The 23,963-nt window shown below is 39.4% G+C and overlaps 1 protein-coding gene across 4 annotated transcripts in view; it reads left to right on the plus strand.

The window, feature by feature from the left end:
* The window catches only part of RNGTT (RNA guanylyltransferase and 5'-phosphatase), a 369,143-nt gene that overhangs the window by 94,239 nt on the left and 250,941 nt on the right, over positions 1 to 23,963 (plus strand). For all 4 annotated transcript variants that reach the window (XM_077903107.1, XM_077903108.1, XM_077903110.1 and 1 more), the window contains exon 9: positions 18,872 to 19,007. In XM_077903107.1, the coding sequence (XP_077759233.1) occupies positions 18,872 to 19,007 (136 nt within the window). The remainder of the gene's footprint in view (positions 1 to 18,871; positions 19,008 to 23,963) is intronic.

Consider the following 23,963-nt stretch of genomic DNA (forward strand, 5'->3'; position numbering starts at 1 on the left):
TTAAAAATACCTTAGTTGTTGGGATCCCTGGGTGGCACAGCGGTTTGGCGCCTGCCTTTGGCCTAGGGCGCGATCCTGGAGACCCGGGATCGAATCCCACATCGGGCTCCCGGTGCATGGAGCCTGCTTCTCCCTCTGCCTGTGTCTCTGCCTCTCTCTCTCTCTCTCTGTGTGACTATCATGAATAAATAAATAAAAAAAAAATACCTTAGTTGTGCTGTTAGCCCATTTATAAATTGAAATACTTGAGGATTTTAATGGTAAAGTATAATATCTGTGTTGAAAGTAAAGTCCTTATATATGTATTTTTAAAGATTTTATTTATTTACTCGTGAGACACTCTCACACACACACACATACACACACACACACACACACACAGAGGCAGAGACCCAGGCAGAGGGAAAAGCAGGTTCCATGCAGTGAGCCTGACATGGGACTCGATCCTGGGTCTCCAGGATCACACCCTGGGCTGAAGGCGGCACTAAACTGCTGAGCCACCCGGGCTGCCCCAAAAGTAAAATCATTATAGATTAAGTTGTTCTCTCCCTTTTGCTAAAACAAATAACAAAATATTCATTGTTCTAGTAGAAATAGTGTGAAAATAAAAAGATGTTCCTTGCTTTAAAGACAATTTCTAATTTTTGACCTATTTTAAATGGTAGCTTTTCTGTCTATATACTTGGAGCTACCAAATAAAGTATTTTTTTTTTTTAATTTTTTTTTTTAATTTTTTTTTTTATGATAGTCACAGAGAGAGAGAGAGAGAGAGAGAGAGAGGCAGAGACACAGGCAGAGGGAGAAGCAGGCTCCATGCACCAGGAGCCCGATGTGGGATTCGATCCCGGATCTCCAGGATCGCGCCCTGGGCCAAAGGCAGGCGCCAAACCGCTGCGCCACCCAGGGATCCCCCAAATAAAGTATTTTAATGTGTAGTCTCTTTCAGTGGCAAAGGTTTGAGAGGAAAATTAGTTTGTACATGTTTTAAAAAAAGAAAATTTAAGACCTGGTTTATGGGGTGCATGACTGGATCAGTCAGTAGAGCTTGTGACTCTTGAGCTTGAGGTTGGGAGTTTAAGTCTCACATTGGGTGCAGAGATTACTTAAGAATAACATCTTAAAAAAAAAGAGCTGGTTCATACTTTTAGACTCTAATTGCTCTATTAACATGGGAATGCATGAGAACACAATATGAAATACAGTTGCATGTAAATGACATGGCATAGAACATAGGTGTCCTTAGGAGGAAGATGACTACTGAAGGTCCAGTAATATGGGCAAGAGGAGCAACAAGAAGGAAGCCATGAGGGGGAACAACCTGAGTTGGACGGTGCTAATAATTGGTATAAATCCAGAATCTATGTAAGTTCTGGCCACTGGGAAAGTTAGGTGCTTAGACCAGAGGAAGAACATTGTTAGCACTGGTGCTTCGGTTAAATCTTTTGTTTATATTTTTAAACATGTCAGAGTTTTAATGATTGCTAAGCCTTGAGTTTCTGATTTGAATTTTGCCTTAATGTCAGCTCCTGCTTCTTCTTGAATTATTCTTAGGAATTTGTAAGGTAGGGATCCTTTATTCTCAGTCTTCTTGAAGTTTAAGGCCGCCTGGAATTGCTGAGTCAGTTGGTTAGCCCAGTGGCCTTTGAGGGACTTAAAAGAGCGTTTGAAATAGAGAGTGATAAGAGAGTATTTTCCATAGTGATTCAGAAGGCAGGGAAGTGAACATTTGCTGTGGAAGGGGAAGCAGACTAAGCTTTGGGGAGTGGAGGAATAAAAGAAAGGGGTGAGGTCACAGCTGACCTTTGTACCAAGACATCCTCAAGGGGCTATCCTGCAGGGGGCACTGGAAGACCCTATAGTAATTTGTCCGTCCCCCCTCCCCCTCCCACTGCTCCCCCAGTTGTCCCCACATTTTATTTCCTATTTCAGTTATCATTCAAGGGCTATTAGGTAAACCTTTTTTCGGGGGACTCAGTGAAACTTTTATTGAAAGTAGATTATATTAGCTTTCATTCAGTTAGTCTACCCAATAGTGAGTTTCAAATTTGCATAATATGAAATGTGAAAACTAGAGGATTGTGTTGGGACTAACTTGTGATCTTGCATACTCTTCTTTTACTTCTCTTTCATACTCCTCTTTGTTCCTTTTACTTGAGTTAGCATCAGAACAAGGATATTTCTATAGCTAAGGAGAGAGGAAAAATCTATTTGAATGTAACTTTTAGACAGGTGCTTTAGAAAAAAATGTATTTGAATGTAACTTTTAGACAGCTTTTTTCCATGTATTTTAAAATTTTTTAATTTTTTGTTTGATTTTATCTGTTTGGCTTTTCTATCTTCATTTGCAATTTGAGTGTTAAGGGTGGTTAGAAATTGTTTAATCCAGCACTTTGCATCATTTAATGTGCATGTGAATCCCCTGGGGATCTTGTTAAAATGTAAATTTTGATTCAGTAAATCTGAGATGAGGCCCAAGATTCTGCATTTTTAACAAGTTCCCAGGCAATGCCAATGCTACTAGTCCAAGGACTACATTCTAAGTAGCAAGAATCTACTCCATTCTCTCAGGATGTTCAACAAGCTATATCTAATTAGCAGTTGGTGAGCTTTTATTTTTTAATGTGACAGTCATATATATTTTAGTGTAGGAAATATTTAAAGACTGGGAAAAAGCCTCTTCTCCTCCTAGTTAAATGGCAGCTCACTTTTAATAAATAGCGAACTTTATTCATCTTGACTCTTTAAGATGGATAAGATTTTGTCTTCTAACTATCACTTTTAAGGATTTGAAAAGGATTTTTTCAGCTATGTCTGTGTCCAGTTCTTGTTTTGGGGTGCTTACAATCTGGACTTTAGGTGACCGTTGAGAAACAAATTTAAGTGAACTTAGAAGGTCTTCAAAATATCTATATTATATTCAAATTGAGTTTTTGAGGTGGGAGCTTCTTGATATAGAAAAGTAAAACGTGTCTGTTGATGTTAAGTGACTTTTATTTGTACTTTATTTTCAGACTTAGACGAACTGGAGGAGTTAATATAACCAGAGAAGGTTTTGTGTCTGTGATAGTGTCTGTATAAATACTTTTTGTTTCTTACTTGCATTTGAATCTAGCCTGGTTTTTCTTGTGCCTTAAGTGCTATTAGGATTGTTGCAGGGCTGGAGGTGGGCTCAGTGTGTATGTGTGCTCACATATGTGCACCTGTTACTCAGGTGAAGTGGGATGATCGTAAGAACCCTTCCCCCCTCTGCCCCCATCCGCCCCTGTTCATATGCGCATGCACACTCTAATAAATAAATAAAATCTTAAAAAAAAAAGAAAAAGAGAAAGACTTAAGCAAGTTACTACATGAAGGGTTCAGAACAGTGCCTGGCACATGGTAATAAAACATCAGCTCCTGGGATGTCTGGCTGGCCCATTCAGTTAAGTGTCTGACTGTTGGTTTCAGACCAGGTCATGATCTCAGGGGTCATGAGATTGAGCCCTCATCAGACTGTACACTCAACACGGAGTTTGCTTGAGATTCTCTCTACCCATTTCCCTCTGCCCCTCTTCCTGCTTGTGTGCACTCTAAAATAATAAATACTTTTTAAATGCCAGATATTGTTATTATGTCTAATTTAAAGCTGGATATCATTAGTAACACTACAACTAGTATTTAATACAATAAATGTTTAAGTAACTGTTTTTAACTACCATAGTAGACTCCCATTATTTTAGGTTAGGATGGTGTAGTAGTACAGATACATAGGTTTAGAAATAGGCATACACAGATTTCTTTTTAAAGTTTTTATTTATTTATTCATGAGAGACACACACATACACACACACAGAGGCAGAGACACAGGCAGAGGGAGAAGGAGACTCCATGCAGGGAGCCCGACATGGAACTTGATCCCGGGTCTCCAGGATCAGGCCCTGGGCTGAAGGCAGCGCTAAACTGCTGAGCCACCCGGGCTGCCCCCATACACAGATTTCTGAGCAGTACAAGATGGCAAAATGAAAAAGGGATAAAGAAGTTGCAATTCTGAAGTTAAAGCATGTGCTTAGGAGTTGGACAGTTAGAATCATTTCATAGTACTTGATGAGATTTTTATTTCTAATCTGTCTGCCTGTTTTTTTAGGGATAGTAAGCACTGCCAAGTCTGGTAATACAGGCTTCTCAAAGCCCATAATGATAGCATTTGTACCATTTGACACATGTAAACAGAATAAGCAGATTAAATTATTTTTTTAATTATTGGGTGGTTTGGAACAAATTTGCTCTATATCTTATCATACACTTGATTATTTGTATTACATATCATTAATTCTGTGGAATGGGAGGGACGAATTTAGAAACTACACTGGCCTTATGCCTTGCCAAACTTTATAGTGTTGATTTTTAAGCTTTGCATGATACTTTAAATCTTGCTGGTTGAAGGAGGTGTCTTGAAACAGAAACATCTATATTTGAAAACTATTAATATTTGTTAATAGAAATAAGCACACATATTTTAATGAGAAAACTTGGAGAACCTGTGATTTTCTTTTTTTTAATGATAGATATCCCTAGGTCTTCAAGATTTACTTGTGATAAATTACGTAAATCAGAAAAAAAGTTAGTCATTTGATGATTTTTCCGTAGGCTAAGTTTTACCAAGTACCAAGCTTAAACAACAACAACAACAAAAAGAGATGAACAGAACATAGAAAATTTGCTGTATAAATAACATGTAAAAGGTGGCTATGCTTAGGTAGAAGACATTTAGATGTTGGCAAGTTGGCTAAATGTTCAGTGGCATGCTGCTGGCTTGCCACTTAATATACAATTAACATTCTAAGATCAAAGGCTGGTTAGACAAATTTGACAATTGGTGGGATAGTGAATGGGCTTTGCAATTTAAAATTAAATAATACATGTTTTCTGTTTAATTACTGTTGTGTATATGTAAGTGATCACTTAATAGAATGAAGCTGTGGGCATAAAGTGACTGCTGCAAGACCATTAAACCTTAATCACATCTGTTTCATGACCTTAAATTGATGTGATACGAGGATTTAAAAAAGAGCTAATCCTTTTGAAGAAGACTGCTGTGCTTATAGAATCAATGAATCAGAATAAAATTGCTTATTGAGTTGGAATCTTTTATAATGCTGAATGAAAATTTTGATCGTTTTTGATGAAGAGAATATGTTAAAACTGTCTCTTCATTTCAGTGACTTAATAGTAATCACGTTTTAAAAAGGGTAGTTGGTGGGGACGCCTGGGTGGCTCAGCAATTAAGTATCTGCCTTTGGGTCAGGGTGTGTTCCTGGAGACCTGGGATCGAGTCCGGCATTGGGTTCCCTGCATGGAGCATGCTTCTCCCTCTGCCTGTGTCTCTGCCTCTCTCACTCTGTGTGTCTCTTATGAATAAATAAAATCTTAAAAAAAAAAAAAGGTGTTGTGATGGTGGTATTGTGTTTGTGTGTGTGTTCTCTTTAATTTGTTAATGTGAAAATAAGAATGATTTTAATGTGAATTCTTTGAATTTCTGGAAGATGAAATAAGGTAAAGCTGTAATTTCAAATAGTTTTTCTTTTCGCGGGTTAAAATGTTACTTTTGTCACATAAACAGGCAAATAGTTATTAGTTTGAAAGTAAAGTTCGGGGATCCCTGGGTGGCGCAGCAGTTTAGCGCCTGCCTTTGGCCGAGGGCGCGATCCTGGAGACCCGGGATCGAATCCCACGTCAGGCTCCCGGTGCATGGAGCCTGCTTCTTCCTCTGCCTATGTCTCTGCCTCTCTCTCTCTCTCTCTCTCTCTCTCTGACTGTCATAAATAAATAAAAATTAAAAAAAAAAGAAAGTACGTGTATAGGATTACATTGTTTTATCATCAAATAAATGTCATGTATAGGATTACATTGTTTTATCAAATATTGTTCCTTTTGTGAAAGTAATGCAAATAGTGATTCCTAAACTTATCAGAAGTCTTTCTCTGAGATTCCTGAACTTATTTTGGTAGACTTTGGGCTGTGTTTCAGTAGAATTCTAGTGTAAATGGTGGTTGGGTTGCCAACCAAGGCTTGCTTAATTCCTAAGGTAGCTACTTTACTGACTGTGTATGTCAGCTGTGAAAAATAACAAAAGGTACTGTTCCTTTTGTTCATTTGGAAATGAACCAAATTATAATTGCAACAAATGCAGGAAGTTTATAAAAGACAGTATTGACTAGTTAAAAAATTCTGTTGGGGAAAACAGGTTTGCTTTTACAGGATAAAGAGAGTGAGAGTATGATGGAAATTGTGAGAGGGATTCTGTCTGTGATACTGATTATTTTGTGTAGGTGGATTAAAATCTGAATGACTTTTTAATTTTGCTTGATACAGATGTGTCACTAGCCTTGATCAGAGTTTTCTGAGACTCATTAATGGAACTAAGTGAATGAGGTGAGAAAGAGGAAATTGTCTTTATTTAAAAAATTTTTTGGTAAAATATATATAATTTTTTGTAAGAGTTGAAAGAAACAGAAAAAAATGGGTTAAAGGAGACATGGCTATAGTTTGAAAAAGAGATTACCATTGGATAAAATTTATTGAGTGGTGAGGTGGTGAGAGAAAAAAAAGGCAAAGTGTACATAAGCCTCCATGGGGAAGGAGGAAATCTGGTGTTTGGCAAGTCAGCTGTTCTTGTATTGTTCTTAGAATAAGGTGTGACAGGTGTTGGTGGGTAGGGGGCAGAGTCTGACCACCTGCTCTTGTCAGGCAGGTTCATAATTTTATCTGGGGAAGTGGCTCTAAACTAAATTTTCTTTGTAAGAAATTTTAGTATACCTGAATTTATTTATGTATAGTTTTTACAACCTTGAGAATTAGGCTTGAGGTACTTGTGTGCCAGTTCTTTTGGTAAGAGAGATGAGAAGGAATGTAGCTGGTACAGAGGGTTTGGCCAAGCGCTCTTATGAGAGGAAAGTAAATTTTGGGCTTAATATTACACATTTACCTTGTTTGAAGGACAGGAAATAGATGGCATGTCTCTTGGCGTGAAATTATTATGTAAAGAGCTCGTATCATGTGACCCTTGGTACTGAGGGTATGTTGGGGACCGTAACAGTGAGGTTACATCATAGGCTAACATTTAAATTACTTGAATTCACCTGTTATACAGTGGACAAAAAGGAAAAAAAAACCCCAGCATATCCGTTAGCATCACATGGACTGTAAGTGGTAGAAATCAACTTTGCCTCATTTAAGGAGAGGAATAAATTGGAAGGCTCTAAGGAGAACCAGTCTGGGAAAATGGGTAGGAATCCAGAGCAGCCAGGTATCAAGGACCAGAACCAAGATCAGGCACAAGAACACTTTGCGTAGGAAGCCACCACTGGCATTTGCTGACAGTGACTCTGCTGTCGCTCTGAATCAGTTTTGAGCTATTCCTGTGCTTCTCTGTTATTTGCTGAACTTAAAAGTTTTGGGAAAAGAACATTTGATTGTCTGGTTTATAGAACCTGAGCCTATTTCTAACCTGGTTGCCAGGAGAGGCCTTTTGATTTTCAAAGTGAAAATGAAAATTTACGTATCCAGATTTAAAACATGATGTCTGTCACTTCTGCCAAGCTAAACCAGTTAGTCCTTCCTCCTCAAATGCTTCATGGCTCAATAAATAGGGTACACCCAGTTTACGTATGCCAGAAGCTAGGAAGTCATCCTTCACTTCTACTCCCTCAACTCTCACCAGTAGCATATTGTCCTGTCAGTCTGCGGCTTAAATACCTTGAGCTTATCTACCTACCACTAAATAGTCCTTGCCACTGTGGTCCCACTTGGTATACAGCAGAAGCTGTATAATATCTCAGGTCTATAGATTGGTTCCTACTCTGAAGGGGTGCATGCTATGTGGGGGTGAAGTTTAAAAAATGTGGGTCAGTTTATGCCTTTTTTTTTTCCAAAAAGCCTTTCAGTGATCTGCCTTATATTTACCTAATATTTCTCAGCTCTGGTCTACCCTTAAACCATGATGAGGGACTCTGCAAAACTGCATATCTCCCTTGCCAGCTTGCTTCCTGTTAGGTTTTACCACTGGGACCCCTTGGGTGAATTTGGGAAAAAAGAGAGAGGGCTTCTCCTGTTTTCTAGTTTCTTTATACCTTCAGCAACCAGTGATAACTATCACTTCATTCTCCAGCTTCTTTTGGCTCTCTCAGCACCAGCCTTGCTGCTCCCTCTCCCAGGTACTGGCTTCTGGGCCACACATTCTAGATAGATAGAGTGCCATTTGCATCTCTTTCTCACCCCTTAGACTGCATCGCCTTAGCAATCTGAGCATCCTCTTTTTTTGTCCCTCTTCCACAGAGATTCAAACTTGAGTTGCAAGGCAGCTTTCATAAAAGGAACAATATTTGATTATAAAACAGTGTATCCAAGGTATCAACTGTGTGGTGCCAACTCCATAGAGGTTTGAACACCAAACTCCATGGACCTCCCCACACTCGTCCAGGCATAGCTCCATAATACCTTTCCTCTAAGCTCCTCATAACACACCTCTTCCATTTTGTTCCCCCAGCCCTGTGGTGGTAGTACTTCCTGCAGTTATGAATTTCTTGATTCCCTTAGCCTTCTCTTTTTACCTTTTCAGCTTTTCAGTATCCATGTAACCAGTTTCCTGTATTAAATGAGTGCTTGAATTACCCATATGATTTGTTTGTCTCATTCAAAGGGTTTTCCATTTTCTAGTAATAAAGTAAAAGAAGATTTTTATTAATTCCTAAATTTGGAACTTCTCTAGTTTTAAGCCATGCCACCCCCCCCCCCTTTCTCTCTCTCTCTTTTTTACATGGTGGGGAAAGGGGGAGAGGGAAAGAGAGAATCTTTTTTTTTTTAATCTTTATTTTTTTAAAAATTATTTATTTATTTATGATAGTCACAGAGAGAGAAAGAGAGAGAGAGGCAGAGACATAGGCAGAGGGAGAAGCAGGCTCCCATGCACCGGAAGCCCGATGTGGGATTCGATCCCGGGTCTCTAGGATCGCGCCCTGGGCCAAAGGCAGGCGCCAAACCGCTGCGCCACCCAGGGATCCCAGAAAGAGAGAATCTTAAGCAGTCTCCACACCTAGCATGAAGCCCCATGTGTGGCTCTATCTCACAACCTGAAATCATGACCTGAGCAGAAATCAGGAGTCGGATGCTTAACTGACTGAGCCACCCAGGTGCCTCTCCTCTTTTTCTCTTTATGCTTCAGTGTTCTGAAGTTTTTTTAGGTGCTAGAACATGCACATTCAGTTTTTGTCTCAAAGATACTGCACCTGGTAGACTGTACCAAGCTCTGATTGTCAGCACCCCCATCCGCCTTTCTTTCACCTCCCACTCCATAGCAGTTACTTGGCTAACTCCTGCATGACACTGTAGAGGTTATAGACATAGGCTATTGTGTAGGTTTTATCAGCTTTGTTATTTTGCCAGCTTTATGACCTTGGGCAAGTTACTTAATATGCATTTCAGTTTTCTCATCTGGAAAATGGGGATAGTAATTTTACCTACATGGTAGGGTTAATGTAAAGCTTAAATGTGTTAATGCATAGTCGTTGCTCAGTAAGTAATATTAATTATCTACTGTTATCATCAGCTACATGAAAATCCTTCTGGAATGCCTTATGCTTTTATTCATCTCCACACTCTGACAGGTTCCTCCTTTTTTTTTTTCTTAAAAGATTTTATTTATTTATTCATGATAGACATAGAGAGAGAGAGAGAGAGAGAGAGGCAGAGACACAGGCAGAGGGAGAAGCAGGCTCCATGCCGGGAGCCTGACGGGAGACTCGATCCCGGGACTCCAGGATCACGCCCTGGGCCAAAGGCAGGCGCTAAACCACTGAGCCACATGGGCTGCCCTGATACTTTTTAAAGTAAATATTAAGCTTTGCAAAGTGCTGGCCTGAGTCCTTGAACAACATGATAGATTATGTCTTCAATATCATTTTTACAAAAGATACAATTGCTTTTTATTTGACCTTTCCTTAGGTTGATTTAAATTTTCTTTGAAACACAATCCAGGGGATGGCTAACTTCTTCCAAGAAATCTAGATTCTCCCTATCCACAAGGCATTGCTTTTTTTTTTTTTTTTAAAGATTTTATTTATGTATTTGACACAGAGAGAGAATGAGCACACATACACAAGCAAGGGGAGCAGCAGAGGGAGAGGGAAAAGCAGGCTCTCCACTGAGCAGATTGCCCAGTGCAGGGCTTGATCCCAGGACCCTGCGATTTTGACCTGAGCCAAAAGCAGATACTTAAGCCACCCAGGCACCCCAGGAATTGGTGCTTTTGAAAAGCATGTGCAGGAGTGCTTTAGGAAGTAAGTATTTCTGTTGTCTGCCAGCCTGTTGACCTGGCAGCTGGTCTAGGAGTCTCTCAGGGGCATGGTAATTCTTGATTGAGGCTGATTTTATTTTTTCTAGTGTAACCTGACTCTCTAGAACCTACACCTACTAGGGCTACAGCTGTTTCAATATGTAGCAAGGGCTTGAGTTCTCCACCTTCTCTCCAGGGCCCTGCTGGGACTAATTATTTTGAAAACACTAGTAGCAGCATGCTTCCAATTTAGCCCCCAGATGTAAGCTCTTTTGGTCTTCCTTGCTGCTTTTCAACCTGTTTGTCACACACTTCTTATACCTTAATCAGCTCTCCCATTTCTCCTCCCTTCTCCTAAACATGTGTGTTTGCTCTTTGCTTGTTTATGGGAAACAAATTATCCTCTGTTACATTAACCTCTGCTATGTTAACTTCCATCTCTTTATTTAATGTTTCATTTAATGTTTCTTTCACCCACTGGCCTTACTTGATTGAAGTACATCTTTCAATTGTTTCTTTTTTCTGACAACCAGGAGGTTGGGCCGACTAGTCAGTATTCTCCAGTTTCAGTGGTACATGCAGACAGACTATTATTCCTCTACTTTTTCAATTAACAGGAACAATTTAAATAAAATTCTGTTCTTTTGGGTCTTAGGTCTTTTAACTTTCTTACTTCTATTGCCGTCAATTTTCTCTCATTTGAAGATTTTGGTACTTAGATATCATCTTTATTTTCACCCCTAGTCTTGCCATTTATTCATTTGGTAGCCATAGCCTATCCATTTGTAATTTCCTCAGCTTGAATCCATTTGGACTTTATTTTTTGTATGTGGTGTGAAATACAGCTCCATTCTTTTTTTTTTTTTTAATTTTTATTTATTTATGATAGTCACAGAGAGAGAAAGAGAGAGAGGCAGAGACATAGGCAGAGGGAGAAGCAGGCTCCATGCACCGGGAGCCCGATGTGGGATTCGATCCTGGGTCTCCAGGATCGCGCCCTGGGCCAAAGGCAGGCGCCAAACCGCTGCGCCACCCAGGGATCCCTACAGCTCCATTCTTGATGATCCACTGATGGGGAAGTAATGATGGTAACTTGACCACTTGAGGAATGATGCATTTTAAAAGTATATAAATCGCCCCATGAATTGATTGGCTCTGAGAAGATAAGGGCAGATAAAAATTCTTAGGAATGTTTAACATGTTTTATGTTTAATGTTTAATATATTTAAAAATTTAATTTTATAGTAATGAATGAGAATTGGACCTGAAATGATAATATCTGGCTATATCATAATCTTGATTCAAAGAGAGGGGTTAGCTATTTTGCTAATGATAGTGCAGTAGAAAGAGCATTGAATAGTTTGAGGTCCAGCCATTTACAGATCACTTACTTTCTCTTTTTTCCTACTGCAAACTGGAGAGAGTAATAACTGATTTATAGTTGTCGGGCTAATAAAATGCAATAATTGGATATAAGTGTATGTGTGTTCTGTAAACTTTCGATGTTTAAGATCTAATAAAAATTAGAGAAGTATTCTCTCCTAAGATAAGATTGCTCTTCATTGTCACATTGTCTCCATAAAAAACTTTGATTTCTCTATACCATGTGTTTTTATAGGAAACGTGTCTTTTTATAGGAATCGTGTGTGTTTTTATAGGAAAAAAAATTTTTTTTTAAAAAGCATTTGTTATTTGTGGTACTTTAATCTGAATGATAGTTGTTGGGGTTGGCAGAACCGAACATTATTCGGTGCAACTATTGTAAGTCTAAGGAAAAAAACTTATTTATTTATTTATTTATTTATTTATTTATTTAAATTTATTTTTTATTGGTGTTCAATTTACTAACATACAGAATAACACCCAGTGCCCGTCACCCATTCACTCCCACCCCCCGCCCTCCTCCCCTTATACCACCCTAGTTCGTTTCCCAGAGTTAGCAGTCTTTACGTTCTGTCTCCCTTTCTGATATTTCCCACACATTTCTTCTCCCTTCCCTTATATTCCCTTTCACTATTATTTATATTCCCCAAATGAATGAGAACATATAATGTTTGTCCTTCTCCGACTGACTTACTTCACTCATCATAATACCCTCCAGTTCCATCCACGTTGAAGCAAATGGTGGGTATTTGTCATTTCTAATAGCTGAGTAATATTCCATTGTATACATAAACCACATCTTCTTTATCCATTCATCTTTCGTTGGACACCGAGGCTCCTTCCACAGTTTGGCTATCGTGGCCATTGCTGCTATAAACATCGGGGTGCAGGTGTCCCGGCGTTTCATTGCATTTGTATCTTTGGGGTAAATCCCCAACAGTGCAATTGCTGGGTTGTAGGGCAGGTATATTTTTAACTGTTTGAGGAACCTCCACACAGTTTTCCAGAGTGGCTGCACCAGTTCACATTCCTACCAGCAGTGTATGAGGGTTCCCTTTTCTCCGCATCCTCTCCAACATTTGTTGTTTCCTGCCTTGTTAATTTTCCCCATTCTCACTGGTGTGAGGTGGTATCTCATTGTGGTTTTGATTTGTATTTCCCTGATGGCAAGTGATGCAGAGCATTTTCTCATATGCATGTTGGCCATGTCTATGTCTTCCTCTGTGAGATTTCTCTTCATGTCTTTTGCCCATTTCATGATTGGATTGTTTGTTTCTTTGGTGTTGAGTTTAATAAGTTCTTTATAGATCTTGGAAACTAGCCCTTTATCTGATATGTCATTTGCAAATATCTTCTCCCATTCTGTAGGTTGTCTTTGAGTTTTGTTGACTGTATCCTTTGCTGTGCAAAAGCTTCTTATCTTGATGAAGTCCCAATAGTTCATTTTTGCTTTTGTTTCTTTTGCCTTCGTGGATGTATCTTGCAAGAAGTTACTATGGCCGAGTTCAAAAAGGGTGTTGCCTGTGTTCTTCTCTAGGATTTTGATGGAATCTTGTCTCACATTTAGATCTTTCATCCATTTTGAGTTTATCTTTGTGTATGGTGAAAGAGAGTGGTCTAGTTTCATTCTTCTGCATGTGGATGTCCAATTTTCCCAGCACCATTTATTGAAGAGACTGTCTTTCTTCCAATGGATAGTCTTCCCTCCTTTATCGAATATTAGTTGCCCATAAAGTTCAGGGTCCACTTCTGGGTTCTCTATTCTGTTCCACTGATCTATGTGTCTGTTTTTGTGCCAGTACCACACTGTCTTGATGACCACAGCTTTGTAGTACAACCTGAAATCTGGCATTGTGATGCCCCCAGATATGGTTTTCTTTTTTAAAATTCCCCTGGCTATTCGGGGTCTTTTCTGATTCCACACAAATCCTAAAATAATTTGTTCTAACTCTCTGAAGAAAGTCCATGGTATTTTGATAGGGATTGCATTAAACGTGTATATTGCCCTGGGTAACATTGACATTTTCACAATATTAATTCTGCCAATCCATGAGCATGGAATATTTTTCTATCTCTTTGTGTCTTCCTCAATTTCTTTCAGAAGTGTTCTATAGTTTTTAGGGTATAGATCCTTTACCTCTTTGGTTAGGTTTATTCCTAGGTATCTTATACTTTTGGGTGCAACTGTAAATGGGATTGACGCCTTAATTTCTCTTTCTTCAGTCTCATTGTTAGTGTATAGAAATGCCACTGATTTCTGGGCATTGATTTTGTATCCTGCCACGCTACCGAATTGCTGTATGAGTTCTAGCAATCTTGGGGTGGAGACTTTTGGGTTTTCTATGTAGAGTATCATGTCATCGGCGAAGAGGGAGAGTTTGACTTCTTCTTTGCCAATTTGAATGCCTTTAATTTCTTTTTGTTGTCTGATTGCTGAGGCTAGGACTTCCAGTACTATGTTGAACAGCAGTGGTGAGAGTGGACACCCCTGTCTTGTTCCTGATCTTAGGGGAAAGGCTCCCAGTGCTTCCCCATTGAGAATGATATTTGCTGTGGGCTTTTCATAGATGGCTTTTAAGATGTCGAGGAATGTTCCCTCTATCCCTACACTCTGAAGAGTTTTGATCAGGAATGGATGCTGTATTTTGTCAAATGCTTTCTCTGCATCCAATGAGAGGATCATATGGTTCTTGGTTTTTCTCTTGCTGATATGATGAATCACATTGATTGTTTTACAGGTGTTGAACCAGCCTTGTGTCCCAGGGATATATCCTACTTGGTCATGGTGAATAATTTTCTTAATGTACTGTTGGATCCTATTGGCCAGTATCTTGTTGAGAATTTTTGCATCCATGTTCATCAGAGATATTGGTCTGTAATTCTCCTTTTTGGTGGGGTCTTTGTCTGGCTTTGGAATTAAGGTGATGCTGGCTTCATAGAACGAATTTGGAAGTACTCCATCTCTTTCTATCTTTCCAAACAGCTTTAGGAGAATAGGTATGGTTTTTTCTTTAAACGTTTGATAAAATTCCCCTGGGAAGCCATCTGGCCCTGGACTCTTGTGTCTTGGGAGGTTTTTGATGACTGCTTCAATTTCCTCCCTGGTTATTGGCCTGTTCAGGTTTTCTATTTCTTCCTGTTCCAGTTTTGGTAGTTTGTGGCTTTCCAGGAATGCGTCCATTTCTTCTAGATTGCCTAATTTATTGGCGTATAGCTGTTCATAATATGTTTTTAAAATTGTTTGTATTTCCTTGGTGTTGGTAGTGATCTCTCCTTTCTCATTCATGATTTTATTAATTTGAGTCTTCTCTCTCTTCTTTTTAATAAGGCTGGCTAATGGTTTATCTATCTTATTAATTCTTTCAAAGAACCAACTCCTGGTTCTGTTGATCTGTTCCACAGTTCTTCTGGTCTCGAATTCGTTGAGTTCTGCTCGAATCTTTATTAACTCCCTTCTTCTCTTGGGTGTAGGATCTATTTGCTGTTTTTTCCCTAGCTCCTTTATGTGTAAGGTTAGCTTTTGTATTTGAGTTCTTTCCAGTTTTTGAATGGATGCTTGTATTGCGATGTATTTCCCCCTTAGGACTGCTTTTGCTGCATCCCAAAGATTTTGAACGGTTGTATCTTCATTCTCATTAGTTTCCATGAATCTTTTTAATTCTTCCTTAATTTCCTGGTTGACCCTTTTATCTTTTAGCAGGATGGTCCTTAACCTCCACGTGTTTGAGGTCCTTCCAAACTTCTTGTTGTGATTTAGTTCTAATTTCAAGGCATTATGGTCCGAGACTATGCAGGGGACAATCCCAATCTTTTGGTATCAGTTCAGACCCGATTTGTGACCCAATATGTGGTCTATTCTGGAGAAAGTTCCATGTGCGCTTGAGAAGAATGTGTATTCAGTTGAGTTTGGATGTAAAGTTCTGTAGATATCTGTGAAATCCATCTGGTCCAGTGTATCATTTAAAGCCCTCGTTTCTTTGGAGATGTTGTGCTTAGAAGACCTATTGAGTATAGAAAGAGCTAGATTGAAGTCACCAAGTATAAGTGTATTATTATCTAAGTATTTCTTCACTTTGGTTAATAATTGATTTATATATTTGGCAGCTCCCACATTCGGAGCATATATATTGAGGATTGTTAAGTCCTCTTTTTGAATAGATCCTTTAAGTATGATATAGTGTTCCTCTTCATCTCTCACTACAGTCTTTGGGGTAAATTTTAGTTTATCTGATATAAGGATGGCTACCCCTGCTTTCTTTTGAGGACCATTCGAATGGTAAATGGTTCTCCAACCTTTTATTTTCAGGCTGTAGGTGTCCTTCTGTCTAAATGAGTCTCTTGTAGACAGCAAATAGATGGGTCCTGCTTTTTTTTTTTTTTTTTTTAATTTTTATTTATTTATGATAGTCACACAGAGAGAGAGAGGCAGAGACATAGGCAGAGGGAGAAGCAGGCTCCATGCACCGGGAGCCCGATGTGGGATTCGATCCTGGGTCTCCAGGATCGCACCCTGGGCCAAAGGCAGGCGCTAAACCACTGCGCCACCCAGGGATCCCCCTGCTTTTTTATCCAGTCTGAAACCCTGCGCCTTTTGATGGGGTCATTAAGCCCGTTCACATTCAGAGTGACTATTGAGAGATATGAGTTTAGTGTCATCATGATATCTATTCAGTCCTTGTTTTTGTGTACTGTTCCACTGAACTTCTTCTTAAAGGGGAATTTTAAGAGTCCCCCTTAAAATTTCTTGCAGAGCTGGTTTGGAGGTTACATATTCTTTTAGTTGCTGCCTGTCTTGGAAGCTCTTTATCTCTCCTTCCATTTTGAATGAGAGCCTTGCTGGATAAAGTATTCTTGGTTGCATGTTCTTCTCATTGAGGACCCTGAATATATCCTGCCAGCCCTTTCTGGCCTGCCAGGTGTCTGTGGAGAGGTCTGCTGTTACCCTAATACTCCTCCCCATAAAAGTCAGGGATTTCTGGTCTCTGCTGCTTTAAGGATCTTCTCCTTATCTTTGGAATTTGCAAGCTTCACAATTAAATGTCGAGGTGTTGAACGGTTTTTATTGATTTTAGTGGGGATCTCTCTATTTCCTGGATCTGAATGCCTGTTTCCCTTCCCAGATTAGGAAAGTTTTCAGCTAGAATTTGTTCAAATACATATTCTGGCCCTCTGTCCCTTTCGGCGCCCTCGGGAACCCCAATTAAACGTAGGTTTTTCTTCCTCAGGCTGTTGTTTATTTCCCTTAATCTATCTTCATGGTCTTTTAATTGTTTGTCTCTTTTTTCCTCAGTTTCCCTCTTTGGACCCCAGGATCACGACCTGAGCCAAAGGCAGATGTTCAACCACTGAGCTTGTCTTCTATGTCACTCACTCGTTCTTCCACCTCGTTAACCCTCGTTGTTAGGACTTCTAGTTTGGATTGCATCTCATTCAATTGATTTTTAATTTCTGCCTGATTAGCTCTAAATTCTGCAGTCATGAAGTGTCTTGAGTCCTTTATACTTGTTTCTAGAGCCACCAGTAGCTGTATAATAGTGCTTCTGAATTGGCTTTCTGACACTGAATTGTAATCCAGATTTTGTAACTCTGTGGGAGAGAGGACTGTTTCTGATTCTTTCTTTTGAGGTGAGGTTTTCCTTCTAGTCATTTTGCTCAGTGCAGAGTGGCCAAAAGCAAGTTGTATTGAGAAAAAGAGAGGAGAGAAAGAAGGAAAGAAAAGAGAAAGAGAAAAAAAAGGGAAGAAAAAAAAACGAAAAAAAAAAGAAGAAAAAGAGAAAGAAAAAGAAAGGAGAAAAAAAGGGGGTGGGGGAAGGAAACAAATCAAAAAGCAAAACAAAACAAAGAAAACAAAACAAAAAGAATCACCGGGGAGTATCTTCTGATTCTGTGTTCTTTAAGTCCCTTGGCTTCTCCTGGAAGTTGTCCGTCTAGCTGGTGTTCTGGGGGAGGGGCCTGCTGTGCTGATTTTCAGGTGTTAGCAGTTGGGGGAGCTGCTGTGCCCCTGCCTGGTGCAGGGCTCAGTGGGGGTTGTTTACCCCGTGAGGCCGCAGGAGGAACAGCCCCAGTGGCGGGGCCAGCTCTGGAAACGTGGATTCAGCCCCCGCAGGAACTCCGGAGCTCTCCGTCTGCAGGGCCTGGAGGCTCCAGGGCGGGGCCTCTGATCTGCTCAGCTCGGGGCAGGAGCGTCCTCGCCGTCCTGGGCCCTCCCGGCCTCTGCCTGTCCCGGGGGAGGCCGGATCCTGGGCTGTGTCCCGGCGCCCTGTGCTCCGGAGCCTGCGCTGTTGGATTCGCGCTCCCGGGCCGCGCAGCCCCCTCCGCGGAGCCGCCGCCCGAGCAACCCGCGAGCTGCTCCTGGAACCGCGCAGCCCCTCCGCACGGAGCCTCTTCCTCTGCCCGAGCCCCTCCGAGCTGCTCCCGCCCCGCAGCCCCCTCCGCGGAGCCGCCCCCGAGCCCCCCGAGCTGATCCGGGTCCCGCCGTGCGCGCTGCAGCCCTTAGGGAGCTCGGCGCACTCTCCTGGGCGCGGAGTTGCTGTTACTGTCCCGGGGAGCCCGAGGGCATCCCCGCCCTCCTGGGTCCTGCTCCACCTCCCTGGAGCCCCTTTCCGCCCGGGAAGGTCGGTGCAGCTCCTGCTTCTCCGGGACGGGGCTCTCCTGTCCTGGGGACACTCGCCCCGGCCTCAGCCCGGCTCCTCGCGGGGCCCCTCCCCCTTGGAGGCCTTTGTTCCTTTATTTCTCTTTTCCCGTCTTCCTACCTTGATAGATGCGCGAACTCTTCTCACTGTAGCATTCCAGCTGGTCTCTCTTTAAATCTCAGGCCGAATTCATAGATTTTCAGGATAATTTGAAGGTTTTCTAGGTAGTTTGGTGGAGACAGGTGATTTGGAGACCCTACTCTTCCGCCATCTTGCTCCTCCCCCCAACTTTTTTTTTTTAAAGATTCTTTATATATTTATTCATGAGAGACACACAGAGGCAAAGACCCACGCAGAGGGAGAAGCAGGCTCCCTGTGGGGAGCTCGATGTGGGACTCAATCCCAGGACCCCAGGATCACGACCTGAGCCAAAGGCAGATGTTCAACCACTGAGCCACCCAGGCGCCTCTCAGAAAAAAACTTATTTTTTATGATCCTATACTTGAATTATACTGTTATAATTATCTTTTTAATGTTTCATTTACAGGTATATGATGTTGATTGATGGCACAAATGAAGTTTTTATGATTGATAGAGATAATTCAGTGTTTCATGTTTCAAATCTGGAATTTCCATTTCGTAAAGATCTCCGTATACATTTATCAAATACTCTCTTGGATGGGGTAAGTCCCTTGTTGTTGTTACTGTTTTAAATTAGACCATCACTGCTATTTTTGTTTTTTCTTGCAAGTGAATGTTTTTTTTTAGAGTGGGGAGGGTCATAGGGAGAGGAAGAGAAAGAATCTTAAGCAGGATCCAGTGCCCAGAGCGGAGCCCAAAGTGGGGCTCAACCTCACAACCGTGAGATCATGATCTGAACTGAAATCAAGAGTTGGACACGTAATTGACTACAGGCGCCCTTAAATGTGTATTTTTATTAATTCATTAGGAAACTTATAATCTAGTTTTTTGAAGTTTTTTTTTTTTTTTTTTTGAGAAAACACTCTCACTTGATCATTGTCTTGGGTATGGGAATAAGTGAACAAGGTTAAATCTTATTTATTTATTTTTTTGCTCTTTGTGACTGAAAAAATAATGCTTGTTGAAAAAGACTGTTTTATTATTTTAATATTAATTGAATTTCAGTTACTTGATGCAACATTATCACATTTTCCCTTGACTCTTCAGCTACATGGACTAGTAATTCTTGTTTAAAGAGAATCATGCCTTTGAAAGCAACCATTATACTTTTATATTTGTATTTTAAAAGCTGGTATGAGTTTTCCTATTTCGGAAAATCTGTATTTAATACTCATAAAATTACTTGATTAAAAATGTTTTAACTTGCTCCTGTATAAACAGCTTTCTTCATCCCAATTCTGAAAATATTTGTTCATTGTAAATACAAATTAAAATAATATAGAACATTAGGAAAAAGCTGGTAAAAATCACCAGATCTACCATTGGAGTAACTTTGATGACCATTTTGATGAACATTATTCTAGGCTTTTCTCTGTGACAGAGTGTTCAATCTTATGTCTGCTCCTGTGGGATGTAACATTCATATTAGTAATAGCAACTCAGAACTTAGATTCTTTAGGGTCTTTGGGATCCCTTATAGTCCAGTAGGATTCTGAATAATCGTGGAACCTCTTCCTTGGTCGAAAATGAGAACTCTGGTGAAATATGCATGAAAAGAACCAAATGGTACATGTGTTTTGTAACTTGTTCTCCCCCCCCACCCCAATAGCAATTTGTTTTGGACCTCTTTCTCACGTAAATATCTGAATGGTATACCATTGTATAAGTTAACACCATAATTTGGGGTATCCAAACTATCTTGACTGTGAAAATTGTAGCAGATGCTCTTTAAAAATATGATCATCTCAATAACACAGCCTCAACTTAATGAATTAGACTCTCCCAAGGGGTCAGAGTTATCTGTACTTTTGGAAGCGCCCAAGTGATTCTAATCAGGCAAGTTTAAGAAACAGTTTTGTAATTTATTTAACCAGTCCTCTTTTGGTAGATGTTTTGATTTTTTTTTTTTTTAAGATTTTATTTATTCATGATACACAGAGAGAGAGAAACAGAGACACGGGCAGAGGGAGAAGCAGGCTCCATGCAGGGAGCCTGACATGGGACTCGATCCGAGGACTCCAGGATCACGCCCTGGACCTAAGGCAGGCACCAAATCCCTGAGGCACCCAGTGATCCCATGTTTTGATTTTTTTTTTTTTTTATTGTAAGACACTTAAATGCATATCCTTATACCCCTTTCCTTTCATAGTTGTACAATTTTATAACTAAGATTTCTTAGAGGTGAGATTATAATGTGTATTAAGAATCTTTTGATTGCGGGTAGCTGAAGTCCAACTTAAAGTAACTAAAGAAAGAAAATTAATTGGCACAAATAAATGTTTTAGCTTGACCTGCTTCAAGCTGGATCTGGGGCCTCAAAGAATACTGGCAAGGTTTTGTTGTTTTTTTTCTTTGCTTTACTTGTCTGTTTGGTCTCATTCTTCATGAGGGCTTTTTCACATGGGAGGCAAGTTGCATTGTAGTGCAAGCAGAAAGAGAACTTTGTCTTTAATACTCATATGTCAGTCGCAGGGAGGACTCCAAAGGGTTACATACCGATGGAAGCCAGTCAGTCACTGGTAGCACTACCACTTGGGAGTGCAAGAGGAATAGTGCTCCTAAGGAGGGGATGGTAATAGGCTCTACCCTGTTCACTATGCTATGTATGAGGGCATGCCCACTATAAATTTGACAGGTATAATTGGCACCCTTCTTTCCAGAAAGTTTGAATCCATGCACATTTCTACCAACCATATGTAAAGGATCTGTATACTCCTAAACACTGGGTTTTGAAAATTTTGAATATTTTCTAATTTGATGAGGGAAGGAATTCTTTTTTATGGGACAGTGTAACATAGTGATTAAGAACTCTGAGTCTATCTGTTGGTGCCTTACTGGTTTCATCAGTTGTTATATAAGAGATTTAAGTAATTTATTCAGTTTTTTCATCTGAGTGAAGGGAGGCTAGGAACAATACTTAGATTTTGATGCTATTTTGAAGATTAAGTTGGATAGTTTATAAAGTACTGGCACTAGTGTCTGACACATAGTAAATATTTAATTATGTGGATTGTTAATGAGGTTTAACATTTTGTCACTTCTTTGTGAATTACTGTATTTCTTTTGTGAGTTGCTGGTTCAGATCCTTTGTATGTTTTTCTCTTGGATATTCATCTTTTTCTTACTGATTTGTAAGAAGTTTTTGCCTGTTAGGGTATTACTTTGTGACATATATTTTGAAAAAAATGTATTTTGCTTTTTGGTGTTTTCTGTGGCACAGGTTTAAATTTATATAGGTAAATTTATGTAGGTAAAATTATAAACATTTAGTTTTTCATACTTGGCTTTAATATCATTTTAAGAAATTTTTACTTAGTTTTCTTCCTATTTTTCATATTTTACTTTAGAATTATTATAATACCTGTATTTTCTTTTAGTATATTTTAGTTTTATTTGTATATTTAAATATTTGATCTATCTGAAATATATTTTGAAAAAAAGAATAAGGTAAGGGTGTGATTTTATTTATTTCCAAATGTCTAAACTGTTGTCTCAACACCATTCAACTCATCTGTTTTTCCTTTTTAATTGGATATATGATTTTTATTGTGTAGTGGATTCCCTTATATATCATTGTTTCTTTTTTCATTTGTTTTCTCATTCCATTAGTTTTTTTGTCTTTCAGTGACAGTTTTAGATTGATTTTAATACTTTCATTTTAGCATATAGTTTAATGTTTGGCTGTTTAAGTGCACCCAGTCTCCTGGTTGTTCTGATTTGCCACTTAGATTTTGCTCTCTTTAGCTTTTGGGTGAATGGGCTATTTGATTAAGAGGTTAGTCTGTACTTAATGTGCAAATCTATAAAACAATAAGCTTATACTTTTCTCTACAATCTCTGGTAGGCTTGTCTTCAGAGTGTTCATCTTTCCCTTTGCTGTATTTGGTTGAATGGTTTATCCCTTTGCCACACATTCACTGCCTTTCTCTGGAGGGAAAGGGACTCTACATCTTTATTATAACTTCTCACAACTTCAGGTCTCCTTTCTACAGGGATACTACTTATATTTTTAAGATTTCTAACCTTTCTTCAATGTTAACTTTTTTTCATGAGCCAGACTGAATTATATGTGGCCAATAATTCTCTGGAATTTGTATGAGAATCCTTTGTTGTTTTAATCCAGATGAAATTTGCTCCTCTATTTCTGGCTTTTATTCACTGTTGGGATGATACGGAGTGGCTTGTGAATGATTACTTAAATTATCAATGGTACAATGATCCTAATGAAAATCACATGCATAAAATACATACTTATTTGTTTAACAGGGAATATCATTTTCCAAGTGTCCTGAATGCTTTTGGCCCCATCCCATGTACATTGTTTTTATTTACCAGCTAGATAGATATTGGAGTGTGCAAACCAGTAGATGGAAGACTGATGGGAGAATAAGATGTTTAAATTAGTAATTCCTGAGATATAGTTTGGGGTGATGAGAAGATTCAGGATGTGACCTAGGGAGGATGAAAGTTTGAGGTTGTGTGAAGAAGAGCAATGGAAGTAACATCAAGGAAAACATTAGGTGATTCTTAATGAGTGATGGTAGGAGTTCAGGTTGAGAGTTTGACTATGAACCAGGTACTAAAGATTAGAAAAGAAGAAAAGAAGGTAGTATGGTTGGATGGAGTGGCAGAGACTGAGCAGAGTAAATATAGTCACAAAACAAAGAGAGTACTCTGTGGGGCTGTAGTAAAATGTCAGTTTGTAATGACACTATATATACATAAACATTTGGAACATGTATGTGCAGCACACACACACACACACACACACACACACACACCCTGTGATTGACAGAGCCATTATGTACGGTTGGAAGTGTTGTCCACTGCACATCTCCAGGGTGTGCCATTCTCAATTCTGTAGTTAGTGTGACTGGCACCCCTGGAGTTGTGCTGTTTGTAAACTGCACAGCCAGTGTGGCAGATCTGGCAGTGCCTTCATGGGAACAAGAAGAACATTCTGTTTTTGTTAACTTCATTTAAGATATAATTTTTTAGCATTGTAATCAATAAAATAAAAGGAAGAAAAGGACTCTTAAGTTAAAGCATTTGCCACGGTTTAGTATAGTTTATCATTGAACTAATATTTTTTTGATTGCTTTTCATGTTCAGGTTGCTGTGCCAAGAATGCAGAGGGTTGAAAACAAGGCCTCACCCTTGAGACATTATACTTCATTTGATAGGGTGGAGAAAAATTGGTAGTGATGGAGGAGACCTTCAAATAAAACAATAACTTGATGATTGGTTTTTAAAAAAAGTCTAGTGGTGGTTTAGAGAAGAAATAAATTACATCTAGTTTGGAATGAAAGAAGTTTTATAGAGGAATTAGCATTAGATATGGAAAGATTTCTTTAGAAAGAGATTTTTTGTTGGACATGGGCTGAGGGCATTCCAGGTAGGAAATAATGCTTAAAAATTAGATGTTTAACCATCTGCAGATTTAACTGAGCAATACTATTTATTTTCACCCCAAACTTGGACAAATGAAAGCTGCATAA

Source organism: Canis aureus, chromosome 7 (assembly GCF_053574225.1).
Source record: "Canis aureus isolate CA01 chromosome 7, VMU_Caureus_v.1.0, whole genome shotgun sequence".
Classification (NCBI taxonomy): domain Eukaryota; kingdom Metazoa; phylum Chordata; class Mammalia; order Carnivora; family Canidae; genus Canis; species Canis aureus.